General features: G+C 54.8%; 1 protein-coding gene across 1 annotated transcript; it reads left to right on the forward strand.

Moving 5' to 3' along the window:
* Window positions 1–5,581: 5,581 nt before the first annotated feature.
* Window positions 5,582–18,588, forward strand: SLC35F6 (solute carrier family 35 member F6). The gene is made up of 6 exons (XM_079792730.1): window positions 5,582–5,785; window positions 12,600–12,672; window positions 13,393–13,564; window positions 13,821–14,033; window positions 14,750–14,860; window positions 16,146–18,588. The coding sequence occupies exons 1-6, from the start codon at window positions 5,709–5,711 to the stop codon at window positions 16,613–16,615; spliced, it is 1,116 nt and encodes a 371-aa protein (XP_079648856.1). The 5' UTR covers window positions 5,582–5,708; the 3' UTR covers window positions 16,616–18,588.
* Window positions 18,589–19,377: the final 789 nt, after the last annotated feature.

The following is a 19,377-nucleotide window of genomic DNA, read 5'->3' on the forward strand; positions in this document are numbered from 1 at the left end:
AATGTTTGTGGATACTTTTATGAAGATACAATTCGCATATGATAAAATGGTTCGGTGGTTTTAGTATATGCACGGGGTTGTTCAGCCATCGCCACAATTTAATTTCAGAACGTTATGTCTCCCCCACAAAAAGGAACATAGTATTCATAATTAGTCACTACCCACAACCCTAGTCCTCAACACCTCCCAGGATGAAGCAACCACCCGTCTACTTTCTCCACAGTTTAGTGTATTCTGGACAGTTCATAAAAATGTACTCATATGAAAAGCGGTTCTTTGTGGCTGGCTTCTTTCAGTTAGCGTGTTTTCATGTTTCATCCAGGTTAAAGCATATGTCAGTACTTCATCCTTTTTTGTTGTGTTTTTTTATTATTATTATTATTTATTTCAGAGCGAGAAAGGAAGAGGGAGAGAAAGATAGAAACATCAATAATGAGAGAGAATCATTGATCGGTTGCCTCCTGCACATCCCCTATTGGGGACCGAGCCCATAACCCGGGCATGTGCCCTGAACCGGAAGTTGAACCGGTGACCTCCAGGTTCATGGGTCGATACTCAACCACTGAGCCATGCCAGATGGGCAAGTTGCATTATTGTTAATGTGAGTAAGCATTTGTAGGGCCAGCCAATTGTTTTTATTACTATCCAGAGTAAGCTAAATTAGTAAAAATGGAATCCGAATAATAAATACCATTCACACGTCACTACTGAGCTGAGCAAGCCACCTCCTTTCTGGGACAAGGCTTTCTAACGTGAAAAGCCAAAGGTTGGAGGTGATCATGTTCCCTCGGGGGGATCCGTGTCTGCGCTGCATGGGAGCTGAGAATCACACCCTGAAACCGTGTGCACGAAGGGAGGGTCTCAACCCTGTCTGCCTCAGAACCTCCTGCAGATGCCCCATCCCTCACCTCTAATCAGAAGGGTGTTAAACGCTGGATCCCGAGTGTGAGACCCACCTCCAAGGGGACTGGTGTCAACTTAGAGACTTCTCAGAATCAGAGGAAGAAGCTACCGTGAGCTTACGGGACAGCATATTGAAAGGAAGGTATTTGCGTGAGATGCATCAATTCAATGCAGCTGGCATCATGGTTCACCTTCTCTGAGCGAGGGCACTGAGCCGCGTGCCTGGCCGGCAGGGTTGTCAGTCTGAGCACATGAACCAAAGGGGGGCCCGATTAATTTTGAGTTTTGATAAATGATACATCATATTTAGTATAGGTATATGCCCAAACGATATTGAAGAGATACTTAAACTAAAACAATTTTTCACTGCGCATCTGAAATCAAATTTATCTGGATCCGACTTGATCCTGCTCCCAGAGGACCAAGCCCAACACCAGCTTTCAAGATCCAGTGACCCACCCCGAGGCTAAGGATCAGCACTGAAGTTAAGAAAGTGTGGACGAAAGGGGCCACATGCTGACCTGACAAGCTCAGGGAAGGCCTGCATGGTGGTCTTGCAAACTCAGAGACCTAAAGTAACCACAAAGGATGGTCTGAAATGAAACTTTAACTAAACGCAGTTATGGTGGATAGTTACATGCTAGGCCGGTATCTTCACTGACAAGGTCAACCTTTACCTTAACTGAGCCTATCTGTCTTTTTGCATCTATAATAACAGACCCTTGAAATGTCTGGGTAACTTGTAACTTCCCTTTTTCTGGAGCCCCTGGGGCACAACCAAATGTGGTGGTTGCCAGGACAGATACCACAAATTCCTTCATTATCATGTTAATTGTTCCTGCACCCACCTAAGTGTGTGTCCATCATTTTACTTTTCATCCAATCCCAAGGGTTTCCTCCCCTTTGCTTTATCCCACCTCCTTAATCTATCCCCAATGAATTTCATGTAACCCACCTATGTCCCTTTGACTGCAATGTATAAGTACAAATGTAACCCGCCATTCTCTGGAGCATTATCTCAATTCCTTGAGGTTCTGCTTCCCAGCATATGTTTGGTTCAAATAAACTCACAAAACAGTTTGGCTCAAATAAACTCACAAAAATTCTTTACAGGTTTCAATGGTTTTTTACTTTAACAAAAGAAAGGCAGCCCTGGCCAGTGTACTCAGTGGTTAGAGCATCCACCCTCCCACCAAAGGTAGTAGAGTTTGATTCCCAGTCAAGGGCATGTACCTGGGTTGTGGGTTCCATCTCTGGTGGGGCAGGTGGGGGAGGCAACCGATCGATAGGTCTCTCTCACATCGATGCCTCTCTCCGTCTCTCTCTCTCTCTCTCTCTCTCTCTCCCTCCCCCTCTTCCTCCCTCCCTCCCTCCCTTCTAGTCTCTCTGAAAAGCAATGGGAAAAATATCCTCATGTAAGGATTAACGAAAGAAAGAAAGAAAGAAAGAAAGAAAGAAAGAAAGAAAGAAAGAAAGAAAGAAAGAAAGAAAGAAAGAAAGGGAGAAGTTTTGAGAATGACCTATGAGGGCCTGAAGCTACAAGGAGCAGGTGACTCCTGATCTGATCATCTTTAGTCACCATAGAAACAAGCCATAAAATCCACCAGAAAGAGCTGGTAAACAGTATCTGCCACCTCACGACCAATAAAGACCATCCACATTCCCTTCCCTGGTTAGGTCCTGTCAGGCCTGGTTTCATTGGCCCAGTGTCTCCCAGGACACATCCAGGACCTCCTCTGCCCTCTTCCTCCCAAGGCCATTGCTTTTCCTCCTGGCCACAGCCTCAGATGGCCGCCCTGCACTGCCCACCCTGCTGGGAGAGACAGGCAACTGGACACCCAGCCCTGTGTCAAAGGAAAACCAGAAGCAGACGGCAGTTAAAGCAATAAAAACAACATTGCAACAGGGAAAACCAGACCTCAGTCTGCAGGGCTATGCGGAGCTCAGTTCCAAATGCAGCCTGGCCAATGGTCATTCGCAGCCAAATAGCAGAGTGAGGCCAATGGGTGGGAAATTACTAAGAGGAAACCTCAGATGTAAGGGGACTCTGGCTAAACTGACTTAACAGGATCCCTGCTGACAGCAGGCCAGGTGATCAGACATCCCCTGGGGCCGGGGGGTGATCAGATATGGAGGGTGGAGGGTTCTGGTGAAACTGACTTGGCAGGGTTCTTGCTAAAATAGGATTTTTTTTTTTTAAGAAAATACATAGATGGGCCCAGGAGCAGGTTCATGACTTTGACTAAAATTTGGTCAAGCAAAGAATCTTTGTCACCTGCCCATGATACGGTCACATTCTACCAGAGGAACAGGCCACACATGAGAGAAGTAGCCCAAGGACATACAGCAAAAAAAAACGTGTTCTAAACAAAACAGGTCTGACGGAACTGTCTCCGTCCTTCCCAGGAGAAAATGAGTCTCTCCTAATCCAGGGTGTGATTCAATTGATTGGGGAAATGTTCAATCTTTCAGACAAGTCACAGGCTGGCGGTCAGCTTTGAATACAAATGCAGGGGTTTGCACTGATGCGTTTTATTTGACTCTGGAAATCAGAGGCTCTTTGAAGGTAGCATGCAAATTTGCTCAAAATGCCCCTGACTTTGGAAGAAAAGTCCCAAAGTCCGGATCATTTACTTATGCAAGGGAAGTGCTCGTTAATGCCCAGTCTGAGGTCCCTGCTACCTGGGAACACCCATGTCAACCCTGGTTTTCCCCTGTAAAGCCCAGGCTAGCCAGACTGGCAGAGACCTGAGCCTCACTTCACTGTAGGTCATTCCCCAACATGAGGGGTGGCTGGTCATTCCATGATGTCCATATGGTGGTCTTTGCCCCACATGACCCCTTTCTCCACCTGGAGCAATTCTGCTCCTCTGTCAAGCCCCTGCTCAAATCTTCCCTAAATTTCAGCACATGGGGCGACTGTGAGAACTGAGGCCACAGTGGCCAAGCTCCCAGCACAGGCGGACACAGATGGGGTACCCAATCTAGGACGGCTCTGATTGTCACCCTCATGGCCTTGCTCCTGCCCCTCTTGAGGAACCCCATGCCTTTCCCAGCTCCCTCTGTCTCTTAAGCATTGCTACATGGTTACCCATGTGCTCACCCCTCTCCTCCATAACATCTCAAATTCCTTGAGGGTAGGGACCTTGTCTCACTTGTCTTTGGGGGGTCTCACGTCTGGCTCGGGGCCTGGCACTTAGTGGGCTCCATTTCCAAATGAACCCTCCTGTCTCCTAGGCTCCAAGGACAACAGCTGATGAATGGTCAAATAATGGCAATAAATTAAGATTCGTTTTAAGATATGGCTAGAGAGACAGGCAAAGACTGTGCTACTAGTGACATCATGTCGGGCTGGTGACACCATCGATCATTAATAATGTTTGCTTCAGGACAGTGCCCTTGGCTTGGACACTTGGGGGAAATGGTCCAGAGTCCCACTGAGCGTGTCACTGTGGCCCGTAGGAACTGCCTCCGGTTGTGATGGGCTGTCCAGGGCGTGGCATGCACCATCCTGCCCCTTGGGACAGAAGCTGTACTTCATTCATCCCTGCAGGTCCCAGAATCTCAGTGATATTTTTTGGATAACTGGATTAATTCCTCTTAATACACACGAACCTAATGATATTGTTGAGGACAAGAAGCTCAGAAGAAAGCTCCTTCTGGGTCTCCCATCTCCCTCAGACCTATGAGAACAGGCTCCAGGGAAGGAACGCTCCCAGGTGGTCTGTGGGCCGGACACACTCCATGTCCACTCAGACCTCTGTGCCATCCCCTCCTCTGGGAAACCCCTGCCTCTCAGGTGACCTCCTACAGCAGGTCTCCCCGCGATAAAGGGGTCTGGTGCAGTCCCTGGAAAGTTTTTCTGATTCCACATTGGTCAAGGCAGTGTTAGGGTAAGCAGGAGGAGTGGGCAGGCAGGTCCTATCTCTGCAACTTTCGTAACAAAACCTGCGGTGATGGGGAAAGTGTGCCCAGTGGGCCTGAAGCAGATCCTGGAAGGCCTCCGGCTCCGACCTGCGGTGTGACAGGCCCGGGGTGCAGACCAGAAACCTGGAGATGAGGACAGTCCATCTCGGGCTGAAAACCAGGAGTAGGGTTCTAAAAGCCAGGAAGCTCTGCAAACAAGCCTAGGGCTTTCTGCCCGGATTGCCTCCTCGCAGCCTCGGGGAATCCACGAAGGAGCAATGGGGTGATCGTCATGGGGGGCTGAAGGCATGGATTTGGGGGGAGACAGAAGACTCGGCGTGCGAATTCCTGCCCCATCATTCACTAGCATGATCAATTTCGTTTCTTTAGCTCTAAAATGGTCTCCCAGGGAGCAGGAATGAGCTTCCTACACCACTTTTCCGGAAGATGTGAGCAACACCACAGGCTGGGATCCCTAGGGACACGTCCCAGGCCCCCCGAGGAGGTCCCTGGGTTCCATGTGAAGAGGAGATTCCCACGCCGGATGGGAACACTTTGTAGTTTGCCTCTGACATCATTCAGCTCAGCTTCTCCAAACGGTTTACAAAACGCCCTGACATCCAAGATGCACCCTCATAGCACCGTCCCATCAGTTCCTTTCGTAAGTGGGGAGACCTGGCCCCCGCTGACTTGTCTTAGTCACCCTGTGGGAACCGGCGCGCCCAGCTCAGGGGGCGGGGCCAGCGGGCAGGGGGCGGGGCCGGCGCGAGTCACGTGCCGCCCGGCCCGGAAGCGCTAGCGCCCGAGACCCCAGGGTGACCGGGTCAGGGGCTGTAGTTTCGAGAGATCGTGGAGGTCGCGGGGGTCCCTGCAGCGTCGCGCCCCCCTCCGCCGCCGCCATGGCCTGGACCAAGTACCAGCTGTTCCTGGCCGGGCTCATGCTCGTCACCGGCTCCATCAACACGCTCTCGGCCAAGTGAGTCCGGGGCCGGCGGGAGGGCCGGGGGCGCCGCCGGGCCTGCCGTGGCCGCGGGGCACTGGCGACCCACCCCCCACCCCCACCTTCCCCGCCTACCCCTCCCAGCTGTCCTCTCCCGGCCTCACCCGTTCGCCCAGTTTCTCCGGTCGGCTCGCTCGGTTTGGGGACCACCCGGAGACGCGAGGCCTGGGCTAGTGCGGGGCGGGCAGGTGCCCGGGCTGGAGGGATCGCCCCCGGCGGTGACCCGCTGTGTGCTCGATCCTGCGAGTCACCTCCACCCCCGCGCCTCAGTTTCATCTTCAAACCATGGAGGGTTGGACCAGTTCCTCTGCCGGGACCCCTTCCACTTCCAATGCCGGCGTGGGAGGTCCCGCCCTGCCGGAGCTGTGGGGGTGCTGGGAGGGGGTCGGGGAGGCCCCCAGACGTGTGCTCGCGAGCTGCCGTAGAGGCCATGCGGGCCGAGTGATCCGATAAGGGGCAGCCCTGTCAGCCCGCATGGAGGAAGGGTTACAGCTGGAGTTTTACTGGTGGCGGGGACATCGCGGCCGGAAACAGCAAGGCCAGACGAAAGTGGACCAACACCGAATGTCCGCGCTGGATTTCACCCCATAATCAAAGAGGGGCTTCCGAGCAGGGGGTGAGGGGCTGAACGTGGCATGATGAGGATGGTGGTCAAGGTGAAGCGTAGTTTGGTGCAGGGAGAACCACCCCAAGGCTGCTGCCTAGCAGGTGAGGGGAACTAGGAGGGGGCAGTGAGGTGGGAGAGACCAGGTGCAGAGAGAAGCCACCGGCTGACCCACAGGATCCAGAGACAATGATCACGCCAGGATGTCTGCCTGGAGAACAGAAGCGCCATTAACCCGGACAGGGAGGGCAGTGGGCAGTTCAGCCGTGATGTATGAGGGTGCGGTGCTGGTGGGAGGGTGAGGACAGGCCCTAGGCGGTTGGGGATTGAGCACCCCGGGCTGTCATGAGGGGAGGAACCAAGCGTAGCCTCCTCTCCCTAACGTGCGAGGAGGACAGGGGTCCAGGGGGCAGCCCCTTCTCTTGGCAGCTCTTCGCCCCTGTCTCTGCCCCACCGCAGAGCAGGGCCTTCCTTCCCTCCGTTCACCATCTGAGAGCCCCAGGACCAGAGCCTGGCCTTCCTCTGAACCGAGTCCACGGTGCACGTGGAGAATGGTGGACAGCGGTCTCCCTCCCAGTCAGGCTCCAGAGCCAGAAGGAGTCACCCTCGTCACCTTCCGACCTGTGCTCCCTGGGAGGAGGGGGCTGGTCATGTCTTACTCATTTCTGAGGCTTTGGCTCCCAGCACATGACATCAGCGATGTGAGAAATGCCCCCAGAAGAGAGGCCTGGGAGGAAAGTATCCTATTCAATGCATCAGGCGTGTGTAAAGCACCTGCAGTGTATGAGGCGCCGTCTGGACTCAGGGAGGTAGACAGAGACGGTCTCTGCCTTTGAGATGCTTAGAATCCGAGGGGGAGGAGGCAGGCATGTACACACTTGGCGATCACAGTGTCCTCCCTTCTCCAGAGGAAGTGGAGCTCTGGGTGGGGCCCACCTTCTGTCTGTGTCAGCTGCGTCCGTCTGTCCTGCGCTGGTCTCCTGAGCCCTGAGGCCTCCTGGAGGTCACTCCTTTGTGAGCCTTAGCTCTAAAGGAGACTCAACCTGAGGGCCCCACCTCGAGTTTAGGACCTGCTCACAGCAGAACCAGTGGCCCATCTGTAGCTCCAGCCAAGACCTCAGGCAAATGCTTAGAGCGTGGCGGTAGGTCTGCCCGGCTGCTGTCCCCAAGGAGAGTTGAGATTGCCGGTCACTCCAGGGGTAAACGGGGCTGACTCAGCTCCTTCCTTCAAAAGCTCCAAACCGGTCAGGTAGGAAACCAAAGGATCCTCAGCCTCCGGAGGCCTTGCCTTGAGCGGCAGGAAAGAAGCTCCCAGGTGGGGACCCAACCTTTGATCCTGTCCCCTGCCCTGTAGCCTGATGGGGGGGGCCTCTCAGGAGCCTCCCTCCCTGAGACAGGCCCCAGAATTGCACTCGAAACAGTGCTCCAAGGCCAGCCTGGGAGAAGGATGCTCTCGGAGAGAAAGAACTTGGGAAAGTGGCTGTGTATATCCTGATGGGAATTCATTCTCAATTTGAAATCACACTCTGACCTGCAGTTTTTGGCGCGGACAGAAAGATAAGAATGTGATCATAGCAAGTGCTAATCGGCTCATTCACAGAGAGCACCGTATGCCAGGCCTGTCTCTGGCCGCCTTTCATGTATTAAATTAATGAATTCTTATTACCGCCCTACGAAGTAGGTAAACTCATTGTTCCCGGATCGGGAAACTGGTATGGAACGATGGACTTGTTTGCCCTAGTTCAACTCAGCTATTATAGAATTTATATTTGAGCCTAAGTAGCCCATTCTAGAATCCATGCTATTCTTTTTTAATATATTTTACTGATTTTTTACAGAGAGGAAGGGAGAGAAATAGAGAGTTAGAAACATCGATGAGAGAGAAACATGGATCAGCCGCCTCCTGCACACTCCCCACTGGGTATGTGCCCGCAACCCAAGTACATGCCTTTGACCAGAATCGAACCTGGGAACCTTGAGTCCGCAGGCCAACGCTCCAGCCACTGAGCCAAACCGGTCAGGGCTAGAATCCATGCTCTTAATCACCAACGTGGGACGAGGCTGGGGACTTCTCTAGCCATTTTGGGGAGGCATTTGGAGTTGTTAGAAACATAGAAATCATCCATTCTAACCCCCACAATTTACAGTCGAGGTCCCAATAGAAGTTTCTTTTTGTGACTCAGCTGGCTGGGTCAGAGCAGGGACCAGAACCTAGGTCTCAGCATTGTGGTCCAGTCCTATTCCTTAACCATTGCAGCACCCCAAAGTGCCTCTTTCTGGGGCGGGACTCCCACCTTTTCCCCAGACACAGGTAAAATCTACTGAGGAAGAGTTTCTGGTTGCACTGAGAGAGGGCTCCTTCTCATTTATCACCACGTGAGCCAGGGTTACCCTAGAGAGTAGAGAAGCCCTGGGCCCTTCTATAGATCCCGCTGTGGGAGAAAGGCGCTGACTCACTGGGCTTGACAAGCCGGGAACTCAAGAGGAAATGACAGAGATTCTGCGGGGAATGGACACACAGCCAGTCGGTCTGTGGCAGCCACTTCCTCCATCTCAGTCCACCCACCCACACACACACACACACACACACACATAGATACGCTCGCCTCTCAGAATGCTGAGCTGTGATTTTGACTGGGCAAGGCCATGTGTAGTGACTCACCCCTCATCAAGGGGAGCCCACCCCAGCCTGCCGAGGTACATGCCCTTGACCAGAATCGAACCTGGGACCCTTCAGTCCGCAGGCCGATGCTCTATCCACTGAGCCAAACCGGCTAGGGCAGTATTATCCCCATTTTATAGATAAAAACACTATAACTTGTTCAGCCTATGGAACTCAAAATCAGCTTTCCATGTAGCCTGTTGCCTTTTCTGAATGTAAATGTCAGCACATGGGTTTGGGCCTGTTGTTACCTGTTTGAGCCTGAACACGCCTCTCTCCACCCCTCCACCCCACACCTTGAAGTCCCCGTCTGTAAAATGAGGATCCCTGTGAGGCTTCGACCAGACAACCCTCGGGAAGTGCTGGGCACAGCCCTGGCACAAAGTCAGTACTCCGTGAACCCTGTATTTATAAAAACATTTTAGTGACATGATTTGCAAATAGCCAAGAGCTATCCCACGTTAGGGTCATTGCTGTCATCCCCAGATGGACTGGGGCTGGCTTTTGGCTCTTGCTCTGTGCTGCTGAGGTCCTCCTGTGCCTGCACAATGAACTGAGGTCTGTCTCAGGGCCAGGATGTGAAGCCTAACTCCTCTCAAGGTGTCTGCTGGCCTGATCTCCTCCCCAGCCTGATCTCCTCCCCAGCCTGATCTCCTCCCCGGCCTGATCTCCTCCCGGGCCGAAGAGAGCCTGGGCAGGGCAGCCTGTCCCGATGACACCTAATCCCTTGGGCTGTCAGCCATGCCCAGGCCCTCAGATACAAAAAGACTCCTTTTCCCCAGCTGGGAATGCTGCCAGCCCCAACCTGTTCAGGCAGACCCAGCCCTTGGAGAAAGCAAAGACAGCCCTTTAGGGTGGAGGTGGGGGAGGGGAGGAGCTCAGCACCAACCCTGCATCCAGCTCCCCACGCGGTGCCCCACCCTGGGCCCAGCCTGTCCCACCAGCAGGGGGCACCTCAGACCAGGTGGGAAATTGGGACTCAGGAGTCACTGCCTCTGGACTGTACGTAGCACCTGCCTGTTTGCTTGGAGGGGTCTGAAAGTCTCATTCATTCAACCAAAAGATGTTTGAGCTTCTGTAGAGTGCTGTGCCAGGAGCAGGGCACAGAGACGTGGGAGCTGCTGGACGCTGAACTTACACTCTAAATGACAGTGAGTGTGGAACCAGAGAGTGAGACAGATGTGAGCTGTCATCTTGAACCTGCCAATCTCTGCTCGGGTGTGGCCCCAGGATGAGGAAGGGGCTTCCATACCTGCCCGTGGCCAAGGCTTCTGGTTGACCTTATGGACTTGGCAGGACCTCCCTTACCCACCCCTCCTGGAGGAGCCCTCCCACCTCTCCAACCTGCTCAGTGCCTCCGGGGAAGTTGGCTCTGTGCCCTTGGTGAAGTTTGACCTCTTCACTCCTTCTCCTCTGTCTCACTCAGTTGCCTCCCCCAGACCTTCCCAGGGGGCTCTTCCTACAAAAGCGAATAGCTTGTAAATCCTGCCTGCCCTGAGCCACAGCTGCCTGTGGCCCCCACCCACGTCCCTTGTCCTGCCCTCCCTGGGGACCCAAGAGCCAGAACCTGGAGCAGATCAGGCAGAAATGAGACCCCAGAGAGCGGATGGTTTTATTCTGCAGCGAGGGCTTCCTTTCTCCATTGGTGCTGGGGCTGGTTGTAGCCAGTCCCTGACCCGGATTCCTCTCTGCCTTCCCAGCCGGTCACATCAGAACCTCTCCCCGCCCTGCAGCGCTCCTTTGCACCTCGTCATTCCCAAGAACCACGAGCCCTCCTAACTGCCCCTCTTACCCCCATCTCAGGGAGTGGATGGGGGTCTCCCTCTGTGAGATAAGGTGGCCTTAGCCCTGTTTGCTCCCTCGCCCTGGGATGTGTTCAGATATCTGGGTAGACGTGGTCTCTCCCTCACAGGCCTGTGCTGCCCTCCCGGGTGACCAGCAACTCCATCACCACTCAGCTCGCCCTCCCACTGCCAGCATCCGGGCATCGTGCCCTTGCCCTGGGCTGTGGGAAAGAGCTTCCCCTTCCCCTCCCCAAACTCAGGGCACAGAAGCCAGGGCTGGACAGGATGTGTGTCAAACCCAGACTCTTAACTGCTTGGCACAACCAGGGGCCCATGCTTGTGGCTCTGTGGGGGGCACAGGCAGCAGCAGGCCCCCCTGCTTGTGCAGAGATGCCTCTGGAGTAGGGCTGGGCACTGCAGTGTGGCTGCTCTTGACAGACGTTTCGGGAGAAGTCCTGAACACAGCCTCTGCCGTTGGTGGGTGCTGCAGAGGGAGCAGGCCGGCAGCCCGCAGAGAGCAGCCCTGGCTCTGAGCGACTTGAGTCAGCAGTGTGACACAGTCCCCGTTGTGTCAACTAACTTGAGTCAGCAGACACAGTTGTGTCAGCTAACCAGGGCACCCCACGTGAGAGAGGGGTCACTGCCTCGCCAGGCTCAGTCTGGGCCAGATCACATGCCCCTGGCTCTGGGCCAGGCCCACCAACACACTTCCAGCAGCCAGCAGCCAGGGAAGTGAAAGGTTAGGAAGGACTGGGCTGTTCAGCCAGGAGATGAGAAGAATCAGAAGGTGGAAAAGACCCCACATCTCTGAAGGGCTTTCAAATGAAAGCGAGATCAGACTAGACCGCAGCAAAAAATGAAATTCAAGGGCGGGACTTCAGTGCACAGACGGCGGACAGCACAGAACGTTGGTGGTAGCTGTCCAGCGCCCTGGGCCGTGAAGGATTCTGGGCCTGTGTGGGCTCTTTGGGGAAGCGAGCCATAATCGGTTATGCCGTCTGCCAGGGTGCTGGCAGGGAGGCCGCTGCTCTGGTGCCGGGCACCTGCCACCTGCCTCAGCGTCTGCCCTGGAAAGACCCCCCAAGCCTTCCGGCCACAGGAAGGTGACCAGGTGGTCTGCGGCCGGCGGCATTTCCCAGGGCCCACGTGCCCTTGTAGACCAGTGACTCTTGATATTGTGCAGTGTGGCTCTTTGATAATCTGGTGAATCCTAAAGTGATGTTTTAAAATGTGCAAATAAAAGACTGAGGATCACAGAAAAAAAGCCAATTATGCTGACATGACGTTATCAAAACATTAAAGAGGCAAGTTCATGAATAGCAATATGTGTCTATACTCTTCTTAACACATAAAATTGTAAACAGTGGGTCTAATTACTATAAATTTGGAGCAGTGATGAGTGTGATGATACTTCACAGCATCCGCAGCGACCCTCGTGGGAGCATGAGAGTAGCTGTGATTTCTGGGACGAAAACCCCAGTGCTGCAATGCCGCCTTCAGAATTCAAGGAAAAGCTTAATTTCAGTTAGAGGTTCATGACATTTCAGCGAAAGGCTCTCAGGTCCCCACATTCTGTCCACACCCCCAGATGAAGACTTCTTGCACGGAGACTTGGCTCCTTTGGGAGGGAGCCCCACTCTGGGCCCAGTCCCCCAAGTATGGCCTCTGGCGTTGGGAGGAGCGAGCTTGTCCGCAGGCACCTGCTGAACGACCGGGCGTGACCTTCTCTCTCTGCTGCAGGTGGGCTGACAACTTCGTGGCCCCGGGCTGCGGAGGAAGCAAGGAGCACAGCTTCCAGCACCCCTTCCTCCAGGTACCTGCCCCGTCCTCCCCACGACCCTCCCCTCCTCCCAGTCCTCCCCACCTCCTGTCGCCCAGGCCTCCTGGCCCCGGAGGCCCTGCTCTTTCCAGATCTGGGGGTGGAGTCTCCCCCTGCTCCCAGGAGAACTACCCACTTCTCTCTCCCTCCCCAGAAGAGAGGCCAGAGTGTGAGTGCCCTGGAAGGGAGCAAAGGGCACAGTCCTCTGTGTGAGGCCAGCGCTCACCACGTCGAAGTCAGGACACGTTTGGAAAACATCAGCCCTCATAGCCAAACCTGCTCTCCACCCATTGGGAGCCTAGACCCCACAGGGACGGGGACCATAAATAGGAGGCACCTGATTGCTCCACAGGGAAGTGGGAGACCTGGATTTCAGCCCAGCTCTGCCAGCAACTTGCTCTGTGACCTTAAATAAATTCCTGAGCCTCACTGGACCTCAGTTTATCCATCTGGAGCTTGACCAGGGGTTGGCCTAGAACAGCGGTCTTCAGACAAGGCTCTCCACAGCCTTAGGGTTTGTGTCAAGATGTTCAAGAGCCTTAGGGGTGACCCAGGAGGCAGTCTCTGGCCTCCCACACACAGCAGCTTTGCCTGTGCCCGTTCTATGTGTAGGGGTTAGGTAAGCTCTTGTTTGAAGAAAGGTTATGTGAAAAGTATTTTTGTGGAAGGTGCCCCTCCCTCCAGCTCTAAACTCCTAGGGCTCTGTCCCTGCAGGCGGTGGGCATGTTCCTGGGGGAGTTCTCCTGCCTGGCTGCCTTCTACCTGCTCCGGTGCAGAACCGCGAGGTACTCGGATGCCAGCATGGATCCCCAGCAGCCCTTCAACCCCCTCCTATTCCTGGCCCCAGCCCTTTGCGACATGACTGGGACCAGCATCATGTATGTGGGTGAGTAGCCAGGCCAGGCCAAGTAGGGCTCAGAGAAGCCCATGACCCCAGGGGGCCATTGATGAAACAGCCACTCCCACCCCAGCTCATCTCCACCCACCCCTGCCCTCTCCCACAGACTTTCACAAACGCACCCTCACCCGAGATGCACTGAGCGCCTACCAGGTGGGAGGCATGTCTTCAGCCCTGAGAACACCTCAGCGGGCAGGCCGCCTGGACTCTCAGGAACTAATGCCATGTGTCTGTCCTCTCCCAGCCCTGAACATGACCAGCGCCTCCAGTTTCCAGATGCTGCGGGGAGCGGTGATCATATTCACAGGCTTGTTCTCCGTGGCCTTCCTGGGGCGGAGGCTGGTGCTGAGCCAGTGGCTGGGCATCCTCGCCACCATCGCGGGGCTGGTGGTCGTGGGCCTGGCCGACCTCCTGAGCAAGCACGACGATCAGCACAAGCTCAGCGAAGTGATCACAGGTGCCGCGGGGTTGGGGACCCGGGGGCTGCCCTCCTGCCCTCTCTAGGAGCCCAGCACTGAGCCAATCAGCAAGCTTACAAGCTCTGCTGCATGCCACGCCCCGGGTGGGCATGTGGGGACCAGCCGCTGTGGACATGCACCTGCTCTCAAGTTGGCAAGTGGAGTGTAGAGAAGGCCAGAGGCCGACGCAGCATGAGAAATGGGTGGATAAGGAACCGGAGGTCAGAGGAAGCAGAGAGCTGGTGCTGTGCTGTACCTACACACACACACACCGCTGGGTTTGGGAGAGCAGAGAAATGTACCTTGATTGAGCACTTACTCCAGAGAGAAAGCAGTGCAGCCCATCCTACAATGAAGTGACCACCCTGGTCACTCAGAGGTAGGATTAAACCAGAAATGTTGGTTCCCAAGCCTGTGCTCCAAAGACCTGCTTACCCCATTCTGCAGGCCTCTGGACCTTCTGGGACCTCAGCCCAGAGGGGGTGCGGTGCCTGTCTTATCAACCTACCCTCCCCCCCACCTCAGAGGCCAGCAGATCAGTTATGTTATGACTGTGCCTCGTGAATTATATTGTCCTGCAAAAGTCACGGGCTGTTGTTATGTCCCCTTGGGGGCTGTCTTCCCTCAGCTTTGGGCGCACCACCCTGCCCACAGCCCCGTGGCCTTCTGGCTCCCTGCCTCCCTCACCCCGGGCCCTGTTGGTCCTTCCCCACAGGGGACCTGCTGATCATCATGGCCCAGATCATCGTCTCCATCCAGATGGTGCTCGAGGAGAAGTTCGTCTACAAGCACAATGTGCACCCGCTGCGGGCAGTTGGCACGGAGGGTGAGTGGGCACAGGAGCTGGGGGGAGGGCGCTGGTCGGGGGCCCACTGGAGGGTAGCGTATGGAGTGAACACACATGTAGGAGCACAGGTCCAGGTGCCAGGGACCACTGGGAGAGGTGAGCATCCTGCCCCCTTCCTTCCTCCCTTCGCCACGTATGTCGTGCACACGGCCAGGAGCTCCGGGAGGATGAGGCTGAAGATGAATTGGTTGTAAGCCTCACTCTAGAGGCGCTGAGCAGCAAGAAGTGACCAAGCAGTGGTTTGAGCTCGGGCCCCCTGTGCTCAAGTGATGTTGCACCTGCCAAGCCTACCTGAGTGCCTTGGGTCGGGGAAGGTGGCATTTGAGCTGCAATTTCAACCGGCAGAGTAGGAAGGAGGGAACCCCAGACAATAGCGAAGACATGGGAGCTGGACGTGAGTTTACAACCCCGTGAGGAATAGTTGGGGCGAGATGCAGGTTTGATGTTGGGAGAACGATCAGGTCAGGTTCATATGGAGAATGTGGAGCATCAGGCAAGTGAATTTAAGTGGCAGGCAGGGAGGAACCAGCAGAGGTTTGGGAGCAGGGAAATAGCTATTAAAATTGTGCTTTAAAAATATGACACCAGCAGGGGGGACTAGAGCAGCGCTACCAAGTGTGGCCGTGGCCTGGTCAGGTTGCTCTCGGTGCCTGGTCCACGGTGAGCCGAGGGCCACGGCAGAACGTTCATAACTAAGTCAACGACATTGTCAAGCATACTCTGCTTCTGCTCTTTTTCCCCAGCAAGACTTTCTGAATGAAGCGGTGCATTGAACTACTTTCTGGTTCAGCTCCTTATCACAGGCCAGTGACGCTGAATGAGAGCGGTTTTTCCACACTTGTGGGCACTGTGGTGGTTATAGCCAGCAATTCTCTTTTAAATGAGTCGACTGGAATTTAGAAGTCAGAGAGCATTGCACGTTGTAAGGGTAGCTGTTGTTCCGTGAAAGCAAGCGCGCACGTGCGTGTGTGTGTGTGTGTGTGTGTGTGCGCGCTCCTGTGCATACATGCACTGGTCGCAGTGTAAATGCATTTCTTTCGCTGTAGTCGGGAACTGTGGGTTAACGTGGAGAAGGGCAGCTGGAGCCCATTCAGTGGCCGCTGTGAACTCCGGATGAGAGGGGACGGCTCTCGGTCCTGAGAGGAAGGCCCTCGCGTGGGGGCCCCGAGGAAGGGGTGGCTGGAGATCAGGGGAGGTGGCCCCGATGTGCTGGGAGTGGGAGTCGGGGCCAAGCAGAGTGTGACGTGGTCCCTCCTCTCCGCAGGCCTCTTTGGCTTCGTGATCCTGTCCCTGCTGCTGGTGCCCATGTACTACATCCCTGCCGGCTCCTTCAGCGGGAACCCTCGAGGGATGCTGGAGGACGCCCTGGACGCCTTCTGCCAGGTGGGCCGGCAGCCGCTCATCGCCCTGGCGCTGCTGGGCAACATCAGCAGCATCGCCTTCTTCAACTTTGCGGGCATCAGCGTCACCAAGGAGATGAGTGCCACCACCCGCATGGTACTGGACAGCCTGCGGACCGTCGTCATCTGGGCACTGAGCCTGGCACTGGGCTGGGAGGCCTTCCACCCGCTGCAGATCCTCGGCTTCCTCATCCTCCTGATGGGCACTGCCCTCTACAACGGGCTGCACCGCCCGCTGCTGGCCCGCCTGGCCCGCGGCCAGTCCCCAGCAGAGGAGGGCGAGCGAGAGCGCCTGCTGGATCCCTCTCGGACTCTCATCAACGATGCCAGCTGAGCCTCCTGCGGGCCTGCTGCCACGTGGATGCACCTTGTTCACCCTGAGGCTGAGGCCGAACAGACTTGTGAGCCCCACGCTCCCTGTCCCCAAGGCCTCGCCCTACCCCTCCCCACAGACCCCCAGGACAGACCCCCGGACCACAGAAGATGACAGGACACCCAGGTTCTCCTTTGTCACCACCTCCCCCAGGCCTGAATGCAGTGACCCACGCCAAGCTCACCCAGGCCCCCACAGCAGCACTAACGTGAAACCACGCAGTGGAATTGCAGGAGTAACACCCCTAGGATTTTCTAATCCCAAACAAAATTATTCTCCAGAGAAGAGAGGTCAGTGAGCAAATTCAAAGCAGAACTAAGAGCCCCGTTTTAAAACGTGTAAGATGTCCCCTAGTGCTGTCCGGAGCCTTCGGTTTTGCTACCTCAGCGTGTGCTCCCAGCCCCTTAGTCGCTCTGGGCCTTGGTGACCCGCTCCGTAAAGCAGATGGTGTCAGCCTGTGGCTTCGGAGCCTCCCAACCCCAGCTGGGCCCATTCTGTGGCCTGAGGTTTTGACCAACCTGGGAAAGGAGTGACAGCCATTCATTGGGAATTCCCTCTGCCCACAGGGCCTCCCCAGGCCTGTTTTGGTGCCCAGGTGTCCTTGCTCGCACACCCTCAGGGCTCCCTTCCTGGGAGAGATTGCAGGGGAGTTCCAGGCAGCCCTTATGGTAGCAGCTTTTATGAACTCTGCACCTTCCATTTAACTGAGGCCCAAAATTGTAAGTTGTTTGGCAAGACCAGTGTCCTGCCATGGGCTCTGGCCGTGTAGCCACATGGTCCTGCCACAGGCTGGGATCTAGAGCACAGCTGGCCCTCAGCCCCACCTCCAGGGTGATGGATTGACCAGGATCCTGCCCGTTCACAGTAATTCCGGCATCCCAGGCCTTGTATGAAGTGCTTAACTTTCATTCTGTCACATAACAGTCTGCACGGGTGGGTGCAGATGAGGAAACCGAGGCAGAGAAGGTTAAGTGACTTCCTCATGGAGCAGGTGTTTAAGTAATGAAATCTGATTCCAAATCTGTAGCTACCCTCTGCCCCCTCCCCCTCCCTACCAGACTGGTCTCTCTCTGGGGTCTTTGGGGGAATTTTCTGTGGCTGGGATAGAAACATCATGAGCTGGTATCCTCCCAGTAGGTCCCCCTCATCCCCCTCAAAGAGAGGGAGCTGGCATTGGGGACCCCAGGGAGCCGAGCGGCCCTCCATCCCAGCGTTCCTCACTCCCTGGCTGTTTCTGGGGACTCAGACCACTTTTCTGGGCAGCTCGCATAAAACACCGAATGCCTTCCTTAAAATCAAGTCTAGAGGAAGGGATCTTTGGCAAGCAAAACCCTCAGGCTGTGTGGGAATCCAGCAGGTTACTCAAGTTTGTTGGGAGGAGAGGGTCTTTCTTTCCCACCAGCCCTGAGTCCCGGGGGCCCCTGGGCAGCTCTGGGACACTGTGTGTCACAGGAAGGAGGAAATGGAGAGGGAGGGTCCTGGGGACTATAGCTGCCTGTCAAAAAAAAAAAAGAAAAGAAAAGCCTACCTTGGGGCATTGTTTTAGCCTTTCTGTTAAAAAAGAAAAGGGAAATTAGCAGTATGGATTTTTTTTTAATTGGGGTGTTCCCGGGGCAGCCTCTAGAATGTTGGATGGAAAAGCGCTCAGGTGCCAAAGCATGGAAACCACCCAGTCCATCGTCCTTTGTTCAGATGAAGAAACTGAAGCCCCGAGAGAGGAAGCAGGGCGTGCAGCCGGGAGCCTGGACCTGGACCCCAGGACTGTATAGGCCAATGCACAGTGCGCCAGGGTGGTCTGTCAGGGGCACTGAAGTCCCTGCTGAGCACACTGGGCCATCAGCTTTTATTTATGTTACTGAATTTATTGGGGTGACATTGGTTTGCAAAACCATACGTTTTTCAAGTGTACAACTCAATAAAACATTTGCACCCTGTATCATGTGCCCTTTGCCCATGAGCCATCAGCTTCGCTCGGAGGGGAAGGAACATTTTATTGTACACACTATCGTGGAGTGGAATATAAAATCCACACAGATTGCTCTAGCTCAGGGGTCCTCAAACTTTTTAAACAGGGGGCCAGTTCACTGTCCCTCAGACCGTTGGAGGGCCGGACTATAGTTTAAAAAAAACTATGAACAAATTCCTATGCACACTGCACATATCTTATTTTGAAGTAAAACAAAACGGCAAAAACACCCGCATGTGGCCGTAGTTTGAGGACGCCTGCCTAGCTGGTCTGTCTCAGTGGATAGAGCATCGGCCTGCGGACTGAAGGGTCCCAGGATCGATTCCGGTCAAGGGCACATGCCTGGGTTGCTGGCTGGATCCTCAGAAGAGGGCGTGCATGATTCTCTCATTGATGTTTCTATGTTTTATTCTCACTACCCAGTTCTACACTTGGCCTGAATGCGGATTATCCGCAACAGAAAGGAAGGTGACGTATCCCTGGGATAATTCTATTGTAATGTCCGAGAGTGTGACCCAAGAATAGTGCTGAGGTCCCGCCTGACCCTATCCACAGATCCCTAACTATCAAGAACATGCACTTAAACTGGCCTGTGAGTCACATTCAGGGGTGCTCCCGGGAGAGTCACAGGCGCGACATGGGGTTGTCGCCTTCTCTGTAGGTCTGTTTCCTCATCTTTAAACGCCATCTCTGGGTAGATAGAGCAAAACATAAAACTTTGAACAAAGTGACTTGTCAGAAACGGGTTCTGCAAACT

The sequence above is a fragment of the Cnephaeus nilssonii genome (assembly GCF_951640355.1).
Source record: "Cnephaeus nilssonii genome assembly, chromosome: 15".
Lineage (NCBI taxonomy): Eukaryota > Metazoa > Chordata > Mammalia > Chiroptera > Vespertilionidae > Cnephaeus > Cnephaeus nilssonii.